Consider the following 19,718-nt stretch of genomic DNA (forward strand, 5'->3'; position numbering starts at 1 on the left):
GGCAGGACGGTAGATCACCTGACCTACCTGCAGCGTGTGCCGCGAAATTTGAATTTCTGTCGGGGACGACGGAGTCTTAGCTGTATATATCTGCCAGGTAAGTATGTATGAAACTTTATGTATCATAACAATATCATAATTATAGCAAAGCATCGTCGATTTGGCAAACGAGTATGGTCGAAATCCTTCTACAATATCCACGATCATCAAGCAGAAGGAAGCTATAAAAACCTTCCAAAGGCATCACCATTATTTCTAAACTACGAACTGATTAAAAATAAATAAAAATTAGTTTAGCAATGTTATTTCATTTGTGTTTATTACGTAGTTATTAGTGTACATACGTAAATAAAAAGAGAAACAATCGTTCCCTGCCACCTTTCCCTACCTCCTCCCCCTGCTGGCCTCACGTCATCTTTCGTTGTGGTAAGTAAAATTCCTTTTTTTTTTAAAATTGAGATTTTATTAACATTTATCATCATTTATCACATTGCTATGTTATTTTATCATTATGTGTGTTATTACTCGTTTATTTTGTGTATAAATTGTGTATATATTATATGTAACTTAGCTGTGTTTAGGTGTGGTTTCATAGCGCTAGAACGATTAATCATATTACATTATTTTTAATGGGAAAAAATGCTTTTGAGATACAACTGTTTTGATATACGACGATGGTAACGGAACAAATTAAATTCGTATGTCAAGGTTCCAGTTACTGGATAATGTCTCTTGGATACTTCGATTTTGCCAAAATCTTGAGGCTACAAGAACAGTTGATTACTATTTACGTATCATATAGACTAATTAAAGTAAACGTATCTTTAAATAGGCTTATATTATTAGTATCAACAAAAACATTTACTGAATGAAACGAACACTTCTCGTCCTTAACTCGGAGCGTCGGAAGACACTCTCTCTCTCTCTCTCTCTCCCTCTCTCTCTCTCTCTCTCTCTCATCTCTCTCTCTCTCTCTCTCTCTCTCCTCTCTCTCTCTCTCTGATCAAATTACTGGATAATGTCTCTCTTTGGATACTTGGAATTTGCGTTGTAATCTAACCAGAAACTTCGTTTTGTTATTATTACTGGAAACAAGCAATGATTTTTTCATTATTTGCGCTTTTGGACTGTTATATGTAAACTTTGCACACCGCAAGCTAGTATGTATTCATTCGCTCGGAAACTAGTTCCGCATATGAGGCCGTCATCAAAAAACATAGAAAAATACGACATAAAAAGTGTCGAAAATCATCATAACCTCAAAATTTTGTTGTAATCTAACCAGAAACTTATTTTTATTAATATACTGTGCTAAACTATAAAGGATTTTTGATCATAGTACGTATGCGTTTTTTAAAAGCGTCGTTAACTCGGAGCGTCGCAAGCGTCAGCGTCGTAACCTTGGAACAAGCGTCGTAACCCAGGACGGATTTTTCCATTGAATATTTAAGAAAAAGCGTCGTAACCTCGGAACGTCGTAAGCCGGAACCGTCGTAACCCGGGGACCGCCTGTATCCTTAAATACATACATAAGTGGAATTTACTGAGAAATTAGACCACTGTAGCTTGTTCCTGGTTGTTAAAAAAGTCAAAACGACCTGATTCCCTCACCTCCCATTGGGGGAGTGCCGGAACTCCCTCCAACACCCAGCCATTCCTTTCTTTGTCACTGTCCAGTGCATATGACACTTGACAGCTCTTCGGTGTATTGGGCGACACTCATACTATTACTTATTGTATATTTGTCGGCATTATAATGGAAGATTTATCCAGTCATAGCAGTGCAGCTTCATCAGCTTCAACAAACACAAGACACTGCACTTGCTGCAAGTGGTTAAGTGTTAAATTTGATTTTCACGGGCATACTATCTTCTAATTGTAGGGGTATAACTGCTTTGAGATTAGCTGAGATCAGTGTAAGGATTGGTCTGACTTGCAATATCAGGAGTATACAGCTTTCAGTACTTATTAGGAGTAATGATAGCAAGCATAGGACTAAAAGTAAGCGTATGGCTGCAGATGTGCAGGATAATAGCGTAGGCTCTCCTTCGTTCTTGTACACAGATGTGCAAGATCATGTAGTGTTACTAGACCTTGCAGTATTTTCCAGAATCTCGCAGTGTTACCAGGTCCAAGTGGGAGAGTTTAGATGATTTGGTCAGACCTGTGAGGTAGACCCAAACAATCAGATCAGGTGTATCTTGTAATGATTTGAGATCAGGTGTATCTTTTAATGATTTGAGCTCTATTCTTGGTGATAACTATATAGATATTGTAGATAGTGAGATCAAAAGTTTAGCTGATTTTAGGGATTTGGCTAATCATGTTTATTCCAGCTCCCATTGTCCTGTTTTGGCGTCGTCTGTAAACGATCCCATCCAACTCAGTTTGTGCATTCATTACCACACCATTCCACAGGTAGTGGCAATGTTATGACTGGAGTGCCTAGCAGGACCATGGTTTCTAGAGTCTCCCTTTCCCCTGAGATTCAGCTAGATAGGGATAGTGATGTGGATCTTGAGGGTGATTGGGAAGATCAGTGTAGGCCTAGGTCAGGCATTTATGTTAATGAGACTTTGTTCCAGGCCACATGATCTTGTATTTTATGGGATGTGTGACCTCCTAGACCTATAGAGGGATTATCTCCTATGCAGATTTTTGGATTCCATGAAGTCAAGTCAGGATCTTGCTTATCTTGTCATATGTTTGATGGTTGGGGGAATTATCCTCGACCAATTACTGTTCATTGTGACTCAAGATAGGTTGGTTTCTATGGGTGGGTAATAACCTTAATGTTGGGACTAGTTTTGGGAAGGTTAAAGAGAGCAGATCACATCTGGGCATTAGGTTTTCCCCTAATGTGAAGAAAAGTATTGCTATTGGTAGGGAGAGGAAGGATGTGTTTGGTAGGGTGAAGTCTTCTTCCATAGAAGGCCTGCGTGCTCTGGCTAGTAGAGTGAGGTTTCAGTTTGGGTCACAGCAGGGTGAGTTGTCCTTACAGCCCTCGGTTGCTATTACTTCGTCAGTTGGGGTGGAGGAATCTCAGGAGGTGATTGTTTTTGATGAGGAAAGGGTTGATCAGGACTCTGTTCCTGCCTTACCAGATATTGCAGAGAATTTTCCCAATAAGACTTGCCATTCTGGGGAAGGAGAGGCAGCCTTAGTGGGAATGTAGAGAGGCATGCAGGAGTTTGTTATGGATTTTTTCTCTGAGGCTAGAGGTCTTTTGGTTCAGGCTAAATGGTGTTCTTCGGGTCAGGCATCCAGGTTTGTTAGGGGAATGGAACCTTCTTGAGATTGTTGAAACAGCAGGAGACATTGCTAACAATAGGGCAATTGCCAAGGTTTTTAGAGGGAAAGCCAGCTATTCCTATCTCTGCCTTGACATTCAGGAAAAAAATATTTTAAAGTTTCAAGTCCCTCATGCTCAGCTCAGACCTTGAACAATAATATGGCTAATGTATTATCTGCCTATGGTAAGTCTTTGAAGGCTCAGGTTGGGATTTCAGTGGATGATTGTTCAAAATATGAAGGGGCCTGGGGTACCATGACTGGGATTGTTAATTCTTTAGTTTGGGTCTGTTCAGCAAACATGTCCGTGTGTTTTCAATTTCTGGCCTTGTTGGTGACAACTTGTACATTTACCATCAGTTGGTGAATAGTTTTAATACCTCCCTGAAACAGCTTATGTCAGAAATGCTTAACCTTAAGCTCTTTCTTGTGGCTAGATGTAGGGACTTTCATTTAGGATATGCTCCTCCCACTCTTTCAGACCTAAACAAGAAGAAACTAAGAGCATCATCTTTCTTAGGAGGGATTCTCTTTCATGTGGCAGTTCTGGAAAAAGCCCTAGATGATTTTGACATGATTGTAGTGTGTGTTCTGCTGGCCTCTTGCAGGTCATCACACCCAGATTTGAGATTGATGATGATTTATGAGAAAAAGAAAAAACATTTTTTTTTAAACGCCCAGCACAACCCGTCGCACCTATTCAGGGTTAAAGGAAATTACTGTATTGTACAGTACACTTGCACCCAATAGTGGCATTGTTTATGTGTGGGAGTTTTCACCATCCTGTGTGTAATTTTAAACTTTTTCAAGTTATTAAAACTTTTTGTACATGCAACTTCCCCGGCAGATATATACTTAGCTTATGTCTCTGACGTCCGACAGAAATTCGAATTTCGCGGCACGCTGCAGGTAGGTCAGGTGATCTACCCCCCTGCCGCTGGGTGGCAGGAATAGGAACCGTTCCCGTTCTAGAACCAGATTTTCTCTGTCGCGGTAGTGCAACATATGTTGTTTGCTACTCCTGACTTGATTTTCGTTTTTCAAATCGCCATCGATCTTCTGGGCTGTCTTTTGCAGGGAAGTACTGGGTCTTTGGTTCGGCATACAGTAAGTCCTCGGGTTACGCTGGTCTCGACTTACGATGTTTTCGTGGTTACGAATGCGCCCCCATAAAAATATAAAAAATAATATTTTGCGTCGTTCCGTCTTACGCGGTTTAGCGTCGTAGCAACGTAAACAAACGCGAACTAGTTTCCAGGCGCACGCGGAAGAATACGCTTTGTGGGGAGAGGACGGCGTCGCTTCGCTACGCTCATTCCTCGCCCATACGCCATTTTGGTTGTTTACACTGCCTCTCTCTCCCTCGTGTTGTATCGTTTTTGTAACTTTTTGCTCTTTGTTATGGCTCCCAAGCGCAAGGCGGACTCTTCTGATGGTAGTGCATCGAAAGAAAAGAAAGGCCATCACCATGGAAATTAAAGGGTGGACATTATAAAAGCGATCTGAGAAGGGAGAAACGCCAACAAACATTGGCCGCTCGCTTGGCCTTAGCCGTTCGACCGTTGCTACCATTATCAAAGATAAAGAGCGCTCGTTGAACATGTGAAAGGATCTGCTCCTCCTATGAAAGCGACAGTGATAACTAAGCAGCGTAGTGGTCTAATAATTGAAATGGAAAGGTTATTGGTGCTTTGTTGGTTGAAAGCCAAAATCAACGGCGTATCCCAGTCAGCCTTATGGTGATTCAGGAGAAGGCGAAAAGATTGTTTGAAGCGTTGAAAAAAGAAAAGGGGGAGGGAAGTGAAAGTGAAGAGTTTGTGGCTAGTAGGGGTTGGTTTATGCGATTTAAGGCTCGGGCCAATTACCATAACCTTAAATTGCAAGGTGAAGCTGCTAGTGGGGATGAGAAAGCAGCGAGTGAATTTCCTAAAGCGTTGTCTGAGATAATTAAGGAGGGGGGTTATTCTGCTCAGCAAGTGTTTAACGTAGACGAGACAGGTTTGTTTTGGAAACGTATGCCTAACCGCACTTACATCGCCAAGGAGGAGAAGTCAGCACCCGGTCATAAAGCCAGCAAGGAGAGGCTAACTTTACTTCTTGGGGGTAATGCTGCTGGCGACTTCAAACTGAAGCCCTTGTTGGTGTATCAGGCTGAAAATCCAAGGGCACTCAAGGGCATTTGGAAGGGTCAACTACCAGTAATTTGGAAGTCCAACAAGAAGGCATGGGTGACACTTGCAGTGTTTGAGGACTGGTTCGTAAACCATTTTGTTTCCAAGTGTGGAGCGGTATTGCGCCTCCAAGGGTATCCCCTTTAAGGTGTTGCTAGTGCTGGACAATGCCCCTGGACACCCTGCCCAGCTGGGAGACTTCAACCCTAATGTCAAGGTGGTTTACCTTCCACCTAATACCACGGCCCTTTTACAGCCTATGGACCAAGGAGTGATTGCTTCGTTCAAGGCCTACTACCTACGAAGGACAATTGCTATGGCTTTACAGGCAACTGAAACAAGAAGGACTTGACTCTGAAGGACTTTTGGAAATCCTACAACATCCTTGATGCTGTAAAGAACATTGCTAATTCCTGGGAGGAGGTTAAGCAAACAAACATGAATGGTGTCTGGAAGAAAATTTGTCCTCAATTTGTGAATGATTTCCATAGGGTTTGAGGACACAGTTCAGCTAGTTGTCAAGAACGTTGTTGCCCTGAGTAAGGAAATCAATTTGGAGATGGAGGTTGATGATGTTACAGAGCTGCTGGAGTCTCATGGCGAGGAGTTATCTGCTGAGGACCTGATACAACTGGAGAAGCAGATAATAGAGGAAGAAGAAGAAGCACCCCCCCACCCCAGAGCCTAAGGCTTTCACAAGGCAGGACTTGATAAGAGGTTTTGCAGAGTTGCAGCAAGCGTTGTCAACTTTTGAGGCTCAGGATCCCAACTTGGACAGGTTCACTAGGGTTTCCAGAGGCGTCATGGATTTGATTGCAGTGTTACAAGGAGATCTTGGATGAAAAGAGGTCGCTCTCTGTTCAGACTAACCTGGAGCAGTATTTTAAGAAGGTAGAGAGGCCTGCAGGAGATCCTGTACCCTCTACCTCAGCTGCCTCTGCTAATCCAGACTCGCCTGCCCCACAATCTCCAGCACCTTCTGAATGTTCTGCTAACCCAGACTCACCTGCCCCAGTATCTCCAGCACCTTCTGTAGGTTCTGCCTCACCTAAAGACTCACCTGCCCCAACATCTCCAGTAGTATGTTCTGCCTCACCTCAAGAATCACCTGCCCTCAGCATCTCCAGTACTAGTATGTTCTGCCTCACCTCAAGAATCATCTGCCTCAGCATCTCCAGCAACTTCTGGAGGTTCTTTTTCTCTTCACTAACCTCCCCAGTCTCTCCAGCACCGCAGCTTCCTCTCCAGTGCAAGCCAATCAAACTAATAAAGGTAAGGATTGTTCTCTCGTTGTTATTGATAGGTATTTACATTAAATCATATGGTATTTTTTCAATGTTCCGACTTACGCTGAAAAATCGTGTTACGATGCATCGTAAGAACGGATCAACGTCGTAACTCGAGGACCCCCTGTACGCTTTTATTAACTTTTTAATGAATTTGGCTTCGAAAATTTCGAAGAATATATGACGTGTAACTACCGAAATTTTCGGTAGACACTCACATAGTTTGCAAGAAAGGGAAATATTAATATTTATTCATTAATATGTGTAATAAGTGTTAGAATTGATTGAGGAAATATACTGACTTCCTACTTTAGGGAGTCAGTAAAGCATGTAACTAGATACGTTTCTTTTAAAAGTTTTTTAGAAACTCGTACTAACGAGCAATTAGTAGTTATTAACAGTACTGTAGTGTTGCATCCTCATCACCTTCTTACTTCGCAGAAACTTCAAATTCATAATTGCAATTTGAAGTCAAGGATTGTGGCTCAAAATGCGAGCTATTGAAAGGTAAGAAGTGATTACTAGTGTTCCCCATTGCAGTGGAGGGTGCGTCTGATCGGCTCTGTCTCGCTCCCAGGCCTAGACCTCTTTCAAGCTCCCAAGCCCAGGGGAGAAGGAATGTCGAAAGCCGTAAGGGGGTTTCAGAGAATCCCCACCGGTCAGGCGTCCCCTCGGCAGGTTCTGTAGAGCGTCCCAGACTGCCAAGGATAGCCATTGAAAAGGCATCCTTAAAAAAGTGCGTCTCTTCATCTTACATCCGAAAAGACGAAGAATGTATATGTTCTGATGATCTAGCGCGTTCTCTGAAAACTAAGAGAACACTGAGCAAGAGCCAGCCAGGAACTTAGGAAGCCGCGTTCCAGCAGCTAGCGTGAGCCACTTCCAACAGCCAGCAGCGAGCCGCGTTCCAGAAAACAGACTAGCGCGAGCGCGTTTCCTACAACCAAAACGCGAGCCGCGTTCTAGCAACTGAGCGCGAGCCGCGTTCTAGAAAATTTTTCTTGGCGCAAGGCGCCTTCAAAGAGACGAAGCGCCAGCCTGGCGCAAATTGCAACAGAAAAACAGACGGGCTAGAGCAAGGAGCCTTATAGTACAGTGGCAATCAGAACGATCCTTCCATTGAACGTTTCCGGGCAAGAGGCTCTTTCTAAAAGGGTCTAGTAGGCACAGCTCGGAAACCCTATCAGGGCGCACGGGAACCTTTCCAGTTCCACACAAGCGAACGTTCCAGGAGCGAGTCTCCTTTCTAGCGTGCGGAACATTCCAGGCGCGCGGAAAACTATCCAGGCGCAAGGAGCCAGGCGCCAGAATATTCCAAATCTTCTTAAGAGAGAGAGGTCAGTCGCGAGGCTCCTCTTTGAGTAATGCGGACACACTCCTTCATTCATGCTCTTCCCTCGTTATGAAGAGGCAAGCGCTTTGGGAGTTTTTCTTATAAGAATCTCATCGACGTTTGGGTATGATGGCGGATTGGAAATATCTACTTCCTTCCGTAAACCCTACAGACGAACAGGAATTCTGTCTCTTCCGCGATTTATGAGGAAATCACGAAGATTTAAAGAGTTCCTGGATTAACTTCCTTCCTTAAGGAGATATATATACTCTCTCTATCATTCTATTAACGAAAAGAACGAAGACAGTAAAATTTTTCCTTTATCTGCCTCGGCAGGGAAAGAAGTAGTAGAGTATCTGCTGCATGAGAATACGATAACGGCAAATCACACATACCATAGTTACTTCTTTGTAGAGCAACTCAATTATCAGTATCCTTCCAGGATTTCCTAGGAAGGACTACGCTTAAAGGGATTGTTAAGACACACCTACTTAGCTTCTAGATTTATCGAAGTCTTGTTTCGCTTAATATGCATTAATAAGAACTTCCTGAAGTTCGATAATAATTTTATAAGATTCCTTTATTTAATGGAGTAGCTGGCAACTCTGGAAGAGTAAGGCCAGACGGCTAACGTAGACTGCTATCGCGCCACCGACGGTGGCCACACTTAGAGACCAACGCAGTAACATGTACGTAGGTGTCGGTCATGAGTGGTTGGTTACATGTCTCTCTCTCTTCCTGCGGGATGGAATAACTAACCGTGTCTCTCCCCTACAATCGCGGTTTTAGCCTCGGATTGAGGGGATAGTTAAGCAAACATAAATAAAATATTGTCTGCCTTTTGCTAAGAAGCTTTCAATAAGAAAGATATTACACCTTTCAATGCTGTTTACCGTAGGTAACATTATTAAAGGATTCTAACGCAGCGGAACTCTATATTATATGATGCTCTCATGCTTACGAAGCATGGCTTATTAGAGTACATGCTTAGTGAGAAGATGAATGTAGTAGAAGAGAATTCACTTTAAGACTACGGTATGGTCAAGTCTTATGCGCATACCGAGGTTAACTACAGAATTCCTAGTATCCTTACAAAGTTTTCCTAGATTAATGCTGTTTACCACAATGTGACAGTATTATAAAGGAGTCTAATACGGCAGAGCACGAAATAATATAATTCTCTCATCCTTTCGAGAAACGCACACAACCTTTTTAGAATCGGATATTGCTCAAGAGAAGATGGTGAGTCTCGGATGGGAAACATTCTCTTAGTGCAGAAGTTGTTTTCCCCTGAATGGACTATACTACGTATATAAAAGTTTTTTTCCTACTAAGAACGGAATTACACGTGAAGGATGTCGGGTACCATAAGGGCACAGATGTTCTGGCACATAACCTTAAAAGAACTAGAAGGAAGCGCCAGCCTGGCGCAAAGCGTCAGAAGCGCCAGCCTGGCGCAAATTGCGCCAGAAGCGCCAGCCTGGCGCAATGCGCCAGAAGTACCATCCAAGATATTTTTCTCGTTTTAGCGAGTTATTAACCTAAGAGTCCAGTAGTGGTTTGGTTTGGTGTTTGCTTCTCACCTCGGTGGGTCGCGGGTTCGATTCTCGGCCATTCCATTGAGGAGTGAGAGATGTGGATTTCTGGTGATAGAAGTTCACTCTCGACGTGGTTCGGAAGTCGCGTAAAAACACCATACAAACAAACAAACAAACCAGTAGCCTCTCGGAGGCTCGGTAACGGCAAGATTCGTTCCTGATTTCGTTACCCATTTAATCGGAAAGGGGTCGCTTACAAGGAATGATGAAATGATTTTTTTTTTTTAATCACTTATTTGGCCAATTCCACGACTCTCATATCGCAAAGACCATCGAGAATCTCTTTTTTCGCCCCTGTTCGCGTTAACAAAAGAGAACCTATTTGGGAACAGACACGGAACGTAACGATCCTTAAAGGTTCGATGCAAGATTTTGCATGTCCGTGAGAACCTTCTCGATCGAAGATAATACTGTTAACGTATGTCTAACATTTATTGAAAAGAGTTTTTGAGAACCTGCGGAAAGTCTCATAGATCTCTTCTCAAGCAAGGTAGAAGACGAACAGGCTTCCTATAGACTGCTTCCTTTCCTCGAACCAAGAGAGGTAGCAATATACGACATCTTTAATTTAAAGAAGGGGAATAAACTTTAGTCTTTTTTCCCCTTAGTTATAAATTCTTAACAGATATTAAGATAAATGGGCGTCAAAGGAAGAGAGGATGAATGCCTCATTTTGGCCTTAGAGAGGTTGGATTCACAGAAGTCACGTTCTTATCACAGCATGTTTCGTAAGGCTTTTCCAAGGGTATCTGGATATTCTATCAGAATCTATTATAAATAGACCTGAAAAACCTCTCCACCTGAGTCTTTCCACGTGCAGACTGACCAGAAGTGGACATGAATGAGAGGATTTTTCAAGGTAAATGACACAATAGTCATGGCTAAGACATAGAATTGCTGCAGATCGTGCTAGATGGAATGAGGAAACTGTCCTCTTCCGATACCTCTGTGAACCACATAGCGAGGTTTTTTCTTCACTTTCAGAGGGAAGAAATCACCTATGTATATATCTGCTATCAAAGAACACAGTAAAAGGCTATACTCTGTCTCTACAAGGGGAATTAGAGATAACAGAGGATTAAGATCTTCGGGATCTATACGATACCGCAATACGACAAGAGTAGGATATCATGTACTTCGAATGGAATTTTTTTTTTTGTGGCCACATATTCCGTGTTCCGACAAATGGAACTGCTCCTCATCAAACTTCTTTGAGGAAGTTTATGAAGGAATTCTTTGTTTCTCTTAGCCCTAACGACCAAGAAGACAAGTGAATTTTTTGTGCATTGGAATCTCGCATCAGATTCATGAGACTCGGCAATGGGTTCTTGCCAGCATAGTATGTCTGGCAAAAGAACTAAATCTCTATTCCTGACGCAACGCTTTCAGATAGAAGTTTAGTTGCCCAGGCAGGGTACTTACATTTTCATCTACAGAAGAAGAGATGGTTTAAACAAAAACGTTTGCCTACAGAGTCTTCAGGGTGCGATGAGGGCTCAAAATGCTTCCCAGAAGGTATTCAGAAGAAAACAATAAGAGCTAGAAATCAGGTTCCGCCCAATTTCAGCTCAGAGTCTCCCTTCCTTCTGGGCAAGGATAGGGAAGATTCTGCAACGAGGAACCTCATCAACATGTAAGAAGAGATCTCGTTAGCAAAAGAAGTGTTCACGAAGGATCCTCCTCGGAGGAAGACTCTTCTCTCTCGTATTGTTAGATATCCTGTCGTCTCTGGGTGTAGCTGACTAAATCACCTCCCCTTGCCAGGGGCCCAAAAGCTCAAAGGGGAAGAATTTCTTCCACCCTTCTCCAGTCTCCTGATAAACTATGTGGTTGTTCAGGACTCTCGGACAATGTAGCGCCAGCCAAGCGCCAAATGCCAATACAGGCGAAAAACGCCAGAGGCGGACAGTTCAAGGAACCTCTGTCATGGCCGGATACTGAGAAGGAGCGGGCCTCCAACCTGGCGCAAATGCGCCAGAGGCGAACAAATCGACAGATATAAGAGTGTCCGATGTGGACATCGCCAGACAGCCTAGAGACTCTTCCAAGCTCGAAGCCCTCCGCAAGTGTGGAGGAGCCAAGCCAGGCGCGAGGCGCCAGCCAGGCTCTAGGAGCCAGCCAGGCTCTAGGAGCCAGCCAGCTCTAGAAGCCAGCCAGGCGCCATCCAGGTGCCAGGCTCCTTCAAGGCTAGGCTCCAGTCAGATTGAGGATCCATCCAGGCGCAAGGCTCCTTCCAGTAAAGAGAAACCTAAAGCTCTGTCATGTAAGAGGGCTAGTCCCCATTGATATGATACAGGTAAGGCTCTGCCATGTAAGTTGGGTCAGCCCCCATTGGCACGATCCGAGAAGGCTCTGTCGTGTAAGCGGGCTAGCCCCCATTGACATGATCCAGAAGGGTTTGTCAGTCATAGGTCCCTACCTCGCTGAAACTCTTGAGGCATGCAGACTCATAGACAGTAATCATGAAATCTTCTGCCAAGCTCCAGGCGCAAGGCGCCAGCCAGACGCAAGGCTCCAGCCAGGCGCGAGGCGCTCTAATGCCAGGAGGGAGGAGCCAATCAGGCGGCCAGCCAGGAGCGCGAGGCGCCAGCCAGGCTCTAGGCGCCATTCAGGCGCAAGGCTCCAGCCAGGCGCGAGGCGCTAGCCAGGCTCCAGGCTTCACCCAGAAGAGATCTATATCAAAGAATGCCCTGGCCTTCTTTGAGACAATGTGATCTCCTAAGCACTTGACAAGTGCATTGATGATTCCTTCAAACAGCTGAGAATTAAAAGCGCATGAAGTGCGAGCTTTTCTGTATTCTTTGTCTTTCCTTAACAATATGTCATAAGGACATATTAGCTGTCACATACGGGAGATGCAACTCTGTGTTGACTTCCCATATCCGAAGGATGTCAAGATAACCTACGAGAGATCCTTCTCTCTTGGTTGATAACGTGTCTGCGGATACATTGCTGGGATAGGGAGCCGATAGCTGATCCTTAACTAGTGAGTTAAATTTTAGTTAACGTCGTGTTTTTTCTTTGGGTTGTTTGAAAGGAGTTTGGGGATAACTCTTTTCAACTTAAGCACTAACCCTCGTGTTAGGATCAGGTGATCGGGATCGTGTTGTGCTCCTTAATTATGCCACTAGACATAGGCATATTGTCATGTAAGAGGCTCTGTCGAGTAAATGGATAAGACCCCATCGACAGACCCACAAGAACTCTTAGCCATAGGTCACATCCTCGCTGAGGCTCTTGAGGCGAAGCAGATTCCTAGGCATTAGCCATGGAATCTTCCGCCTGAACAAGTAGGAACAAGGTTTTTATGTATTTATTACCTACACGTATGTTGTTTACCTGTCTATTTTCAGTAAATAGTTGTCTCTTACCCCCACCACCAAGGGTGTCAATCAGCTAAGTATATATCTGCCGGGGAAGTTGCATGTACAAAAATGAATATTGTTAGAATACAATAAAGTTTTGTACATACTTACCCGGCAGATATATACGATGAATGGCCCACCCAGCCTCCCCTCAGGAGACAGGTGGAAGAGAAAATCTGTTCTAGAACGGGAACGGTTCCTATTCCTGCCACCCAGCAGCGGCAGGGGGTAGATCACCTGACCTACCTGCAGCGTGTGCCACGAAATTCGAATTTCTGTCGGACGTCAGAGACATAAGCTAAGTATATATCTGCCGGGTAAGTATGTACAAAACTTTATTGTATTCTAACAATATCATTTTTCAAAATTTTATTTACCACAAGAACAATTCATATTAGAAAAAAAATACAGTATAGTACATTGAAAATGGGTAGTATAAAAAAAGTTTGAGCAGGTAATTGCTGTTTTCCTTGGCCCTAATTGGAATGATTCCCATAAGGTATTTGTTTCTAAATACGTACACGAATTTCCAATTCTGCAAGGCCGTGGATCGACTAAATTCTTGCATAACTTGGGACCGTACTGTATTTATTTTTAGAAGTCTTCTCAACCTCGTTTTTAAGAACTCTATCTGTCCCCTTTTTCTGAAATTGCTTTTCATGAACAAACAGCACTTTTTTATTTGGATTAATACAACTATAGTTATGTGTCTATGTTTTATTAGAACAGTGCATTTAGAGTTCTAGATGGTAGAGAGAGAAGAGAGAGAGAGAGAGAGAGAGAGAGAGAGAGAGAGAGAGAGAGAGAGAGAGAGAGAGGAGGTTAAGTTCCAATGAAAAGTTTGTGTGGGAATTCATGCATCTCAATTGCGCAAGTTCAGTATTACTGTACTATTGTGGTCCCCCCACCCCTGTATTCATGGTGTGCCGGTACTAGACCCCTCCATGATGTTTAGAATCCACAAGTAGTTGGAACTCCTATAAAAAGGCTGAAAACTTGGTAGGTAAAACTCTAGAAAAACCAACTAAAAAAATTTACACCTGGTTTTTTTAATAGTTTTATCACAAAAAGTGCATTTTATAATGAAATTGATTTTAAAAAAACCAGGAATTTGTGGACATTTTCTCTTATGAAAAATACAGCCACTAGGCAAATTACCCATGAATATGGGTAGATATGTTCAGAGAGAATCCGTGAATCTGGAGAACGCGAATAAGGGGAGCCCGCTGTATATTTAAGTTAACATTTGCGATGGCTTCAACACTTGTAATCCAGAATTGTTATGCATCAGCCATTCTGCTTCCTAATGTCCCCATTTGTTAGATTTTGCCCACTTTCCTTTTTGCCTTGTTGCTCCTTTAACCTACCTTCTGTTTGTCTGGTCCCCTATGGTTTAACTCTGATAATTTTTTTTAAATATTTTTCTTGGCCATAAATTTTGAACTTTGAAGTTAAGATTGCATTTTGCATGCATGGTCCTATAATGAAGTTATGTAGAGTGAGGTTAAGGATCATATAGAAGGTAGTGGTTAAACAGAAGTTTCCCACTTCTTGGGCTCTCTGTTTTACTTATACTTCTTATTAACAGTAATTATGTGAATGAAACTTATAGCCCATTTGCAAGAATACAAGATTTTGTCAGGAATTTTCATAGTGGTGTGAATTAAGAGTTTATGAATTAACACTTAACTATATTAGTTTTATTTTCTAATGTAAATTATTATAATTGTGTGAATTTTATTTTTTAGGGAGAGGGAAAAGGAGAAGGAGAAGAAAGATGAATCTAGGTAAGTCTTAGAAAAACTTTGTGTACTGTATTCTTTATTCACGATGAAAAAAATAATTATTTAAGTTAGTTGCTAAGTATGTAGTGTTCTGATTTATTAAATAGAATAAAGGCAACTTGGATGCATTGTAGAATATCAACATTCTATTATTAACTTTCCTTTGGTGTATATTTCAAGATTTCCAAACAAGAACGTAAATTTTTATCAAGGAAATACTATATTGCTTTATTCACAACTTTGAACCGAGGTTTTTCAATCAATAAGTGGACCCTGCCACAGCAAGTACACCTGTTTCAATGGTTTTTCCAGCTGTGGACCACATTCCATGGGTTAATGGTTAGACGCCTGAGAAATTTGATAAAGCTCCCATTTCTTTTGAAAAAAAGTTATTTTCATAATGGATTTCAACTCTGAAAACCAAGAAAAAGTTCGCAGGCTAAATCAGTAGCTTAGGGTAACTTAGGAATAAGATTCATTTTATGTTTTGCCAAAAGTTCACTAGTAACGAATGATGGTAGCATGTACAGTGACTTCTTGCAGCACCCATGTTGTGTTTCTTAGCATTTTCTGTAAGAAACATGATCAACTACATTGAAATCAAATTATTACTTTTTTCTCTTTTAGTTTGGATGACAATTTTCCAACTCCTCATGATGACTTTTTTTTATTTTTTGTCCTCTGTTTCGTAACTGCATACCCATGTTTGTCAACTGTTATGAAGTTTTCTACCTTGAAATGTTGCCAGCTTTAGGCCACAGAAAAGGTAGGAGGAAATTTTCTGTGCAGCCAGCACATTATCACTCAAAATACATTCCAGGATGTGTATGTTGCGAGGGGGTTTTGTTTTCATTGTGGAGGAGACTTCAGCATTTTTAAAGAAATGCCAGTAACTTTGTTTTGTATAGTTGTTTCTTTTTGGGCAATCCTCTGTATGTATTTGTATGTCAGAGGTTTTACGGTGCATGTCTGTGCTTGAGTTTTCAATGACCTTCATGTATTCAGTCCTTCAGACTATATTTTAATATGTTCTGAATTGTTGATGTTTCTTAGTGCATGGCATTTTAGCTCCAAATTATTGAAATGACATTCACAATTTTTTTGTCTGTCGTCATCATATTTGTTCCACTTATCTCCAGTGTTGTCAAGTCTTTCTTCAGTTTCCTGAGTCAAGTTTACTTTTTAAAACTCAAGTTTCAGTTAAGGGTAAATTGGTTATAAATTCTACTGCCTCCTGGTGTCGTCATTGTGTGCCAGTGAGTTTTTACAAGCATTTTAAAATTGTGTGCATGTTTTTATGGTAGTTACCATGGATTCTTTTTTCATTCACTTCTGTGTAAATATTTTCATAGATCATACAGTATAAAGAGTAATATGGATTTTGCCAATAAATCAATCATTTATGATACCTCTGGTATTTCATAAAAAATGAAACTAAATTATGGGTAAAAGAAAATTCACAGTTTACGTGTTGCAAAATTTTATGTATGAAGGCTTCAGCTTTAACAATGAGGAAATCTCTGTAGTTTTGTTAATGCTTCCAATATGTACACGTATGTACTTTTGTATATACGTATATTCAAGTATAACCCAAAGAATGTTGCAACCCATGGAACAACCCACTGTAGCTTTATTCTATTATAGCAATGGTTCTGTTATTTATGGACTGAAGTAGTTAGTTCCATTCTCAGAAGGGGATGCAAGTCAGGATATATGTTAATATGGCTGTATTATTACATAAATGCAGAAACAAACACATTGAAATGACATTGAAATGAAAGAACACAGACACAAATCAACTGGCTTGGAAGGAGAGCAAAAGCAATAGCATCTTACTACTCAAGGCAATTAAGGAAGACTGAATACATCATGAGGCAGTGCACGATCCCTGACCAGCCATCACCTCTATGATGCAGAGTTGCCAAATCTCACATATTCCTTGCTTACAATCTTTGATTGTTTTTAACCAGTTACCAGCCAACACTTGAAAAATATCCTATCGTTAAGACCTCAGATTTGTTAACTATGAAGAATACAAATTGGTTTAAAAATTTGTCATTTTTGCTTGGTTAACACCCAGTGATTTATGATTAATAACATTATAAACATAAAAGTATAATTTTATTTAAGATTGATTCAAAATATTTGTTTATGTGAGGAATTCTACTGTTCTATGCCTATTATCAAACTGTTTTATACCATTTTTAATTTTTTACATTAGGTTAACCTATGATTTTGGTCAAGAAGTTAATCATCTATGATATGTCTTGTGTATGGTAATGGAAGCACAAATTAGGGGTAAAGAAAGAGCCACTGCTAAATACAAGAATATATTTAAACTTAAGTCAGTCAGTAAAAAAATTGGGGGAGCATTTTACTTTCTGTAGGGGGCCACTCACGGAAGCACGCCTTAGAAAAAGTCAAAAGCCTTTGTAGTTTTTTAAGGCATTCAAACAGTATTTACTTCTGTGTACTAATGTACTGCTGGTAGTAATAAAGCTTGAGTTGTTCCTACAAGAATATAAACTCTTGTCTTTTATATATGAGTGTTCTGCCACTCCATCTGGAATTATTTATTGAAAGCTTCCCAGCAATCTTTACATTGGTGTGTAAGAACTTTTGCTTACACTGTTGCTTGTACATTTTTTTAATTGGAATTGAATTACAGGGGGTCCTCGGGTTACGATGTTGATCCGTTCTTAAGATGCGTCGTAACACGATTTTCAGCGTAAGTCGGAACATTAAAAAATACCACATGATTAATGTAAATACGAATCAATAACAAAGAGAGAACCATTCCTTACCTTTATTAATTTGGTTGGCTTGCACACTGGAGAGGAGCTGCGGTGCTGGAGAGACTGGGGGAGGTTAGTGAAGAGAAAAAGAACCTCCAGAAGATGCTGGAGATGCTGGGGCACTACGCTGCTTGGTTATCACTGTCGCTTTCATGGGAGCAGATCCTTTCACATGTTCAACGATGCGCTCTTTATCTTTGATAATGGTAGCAACAGTCGAACAAACTAAGACCAAGCGAGCGGCCAATGTTTGTTGGCGTTTCCCTTCTCAGATCGCTTTATAATGTCCACTTTAATTTTCATGGTAATGGCCTTTTCTTTTTCTTCGATGCACTACCATCAGAATAGTCCGCCTTGCCGCTTGGGAGCCATAACAAAGAGCAAAAGTTAAAAAAAAAAACGATACAACACGAGGGAGAGAGAGGCAGCGTAAACAACCAAAATGGTGTATGGGCGAGGAATGAGCATAGCGAAGCGACGCCGTCCTCTCCCCCACAAAGCATATTCTTCGGCCGTGCGCCCGAAACTAGTTCGCGTTTGTTTACGTCGCTTACGACGCTAAACCGCGTAAGACGGAACGACGCATATATTATTTTTATATTTTGGTATTGGGGGCGCGTTCGTAACCACGACAGCGTAAGTCGAGACCGTCGTAACCCGAGGACTTACTGTATTATTTTCTTATTGGAATTTAATTGATATCAAATGAGTGGGAAGTCTGTTCAGGAGACAAGTAGTATAGTGAGTACAGTTGTTCAAGGGGAAATTGAAATGCTTAGAGACTATCACCCTTAACTTGTGGAGCCCCATTCCCTTCATGAGGTAACTAAATCACCCATGCACAAAGAGCAATCACCTGCATTTTGTGGTGTGTGTATTTAGTAATAAATTGCTCTTAAACTCTATGTAGAGTTTGTCTTTCTAACCCAGTCGGCCTCATTTAGTGGGTCTATTTGTTGTCATGCTTCCTAGGTTCCTCTGCATGTTAGGGAACTGTCCAACCTACAGGAGACTTGAACATTGGTGAAGCAGGTGACAGGCCAGTGCCCATACCAGCAGTGTGGGATCTGACTGTCCATCTGTTTTACCCTTCTGGGGCTCGTGCTTCATCAGAAGGACTTCACCATCTATTTCATCTGCTCTTCAGTTATGCTGAGGTTTTAGATTACTTACGATTCTTAACCATCCTTAAGAGCAGCTGTTGAGAATGATATGGGTTTGTTTATGTTTTTGTTTGAATGTTAACAAGATCAAGATTCAAGAGGCTAGTGACTCATTTATCCATATTTATTTTCTCACCTCCTTGGGACAGGAATGTTATGTGGTGATCTCTGGTAGATCACAGCTCTATATAGAATATTGGTTTATATGGCCGGCTCAAAAATACACTTGCAACCATACAAAGATTCTTTGAGCAGTATTCTGCATGAGTGTCTATGTGATTAGACCATGTACTCTAAAAATACGTAGACCTTGTAATAGCTGCAGACAACAGCTTCAGATTTCCATGAAAATAATAGATGTGGGAATCACTGGGATGATTCTGCTACTTGGACTCACAGTTTTCTTTAGAATTAAAGACTAACAGATAAGTATTTTTAAGTCATTCAAGTTAGGTCCTACATGGTCACCAAGGCATAAGCAGGTAATCTCGTCTTGACCTTGAAATGGTTGTGCTATGTAGCAGTAGTCGAGAGAACACAATAATAATGTATGAACAGTTTAAGATTTAAACAGTTCATGAACAGTTTTAAGATTTAAACAGTTCATGAACAGTTTAAATCTTGTTTTCTTAATAACACTACTACTGTGTCAGTAGCAGTGTTGTAGGTGCTCTTCTTGTCCTTTGGAAAACAAAATTTAATGTATGACACTTACCTGGCAGGTATATATATAGCATATTCTCTGTTCCACCTGGCAGAAATTTTCAAAACTCGCGGCAATCGCTAGTAACCTATTAGTAGTTCAGGGCAACCACCACCCCGTTACCGTGGCGCTAGCGCTAGGAACCGTTCCCAATTGGGCCAGATTTTCTCTGCCAGCCGACCGGCAACATTGTGGTGGTTCCCTGCTAGAATTTTCATTCTCGTTGCTG

General features: G+C 41.4%; 1 protein-coding gene across 3 annotated transcripts in view; it reads left to right on the forward strand.

Moving 5' to 3' along the window:
* The window catches only part of LOC135208816 (protein AF-9-like), a 137,573-nt gene that overhangs the window by 19,716 nt on the left and 98,139 nt on the right, over nucleotides 1–19,718 (forward strand). The window contains exon 4 of one of the 3 annotated variants that reach the window (XM_064241356.1): nucleotides 14,793–14,831. The exons of the other annotated variants lie outside the window; for them this stretch is intronic. Coding sequence (XP_064097426.1) covers nucleotides 14,793–14,831 — 39 coding nt within the window. The remainder of the gene's footprint in view (nucleotides 1–14,792; nucleotides 14,832–19,718) is intronic. 3 annotated transcript variants of the gene reach the window in all.

The sequence above is a fragment of the Macrobrachium nipponense genome, chromosome 35 (genome assembly GCF_015104395.2).
Source record: "Macrobrachium nipponense isolate FS-2020 chromosome 35, ASM1510439v2, whole genome shotgun sequence".
NCBI lineage: Eukaryota > Metazoa > Arthropoda > Malacostraca > Decapoda > Palaemonidae > Macrobrachium > Macrobrachium nipponense.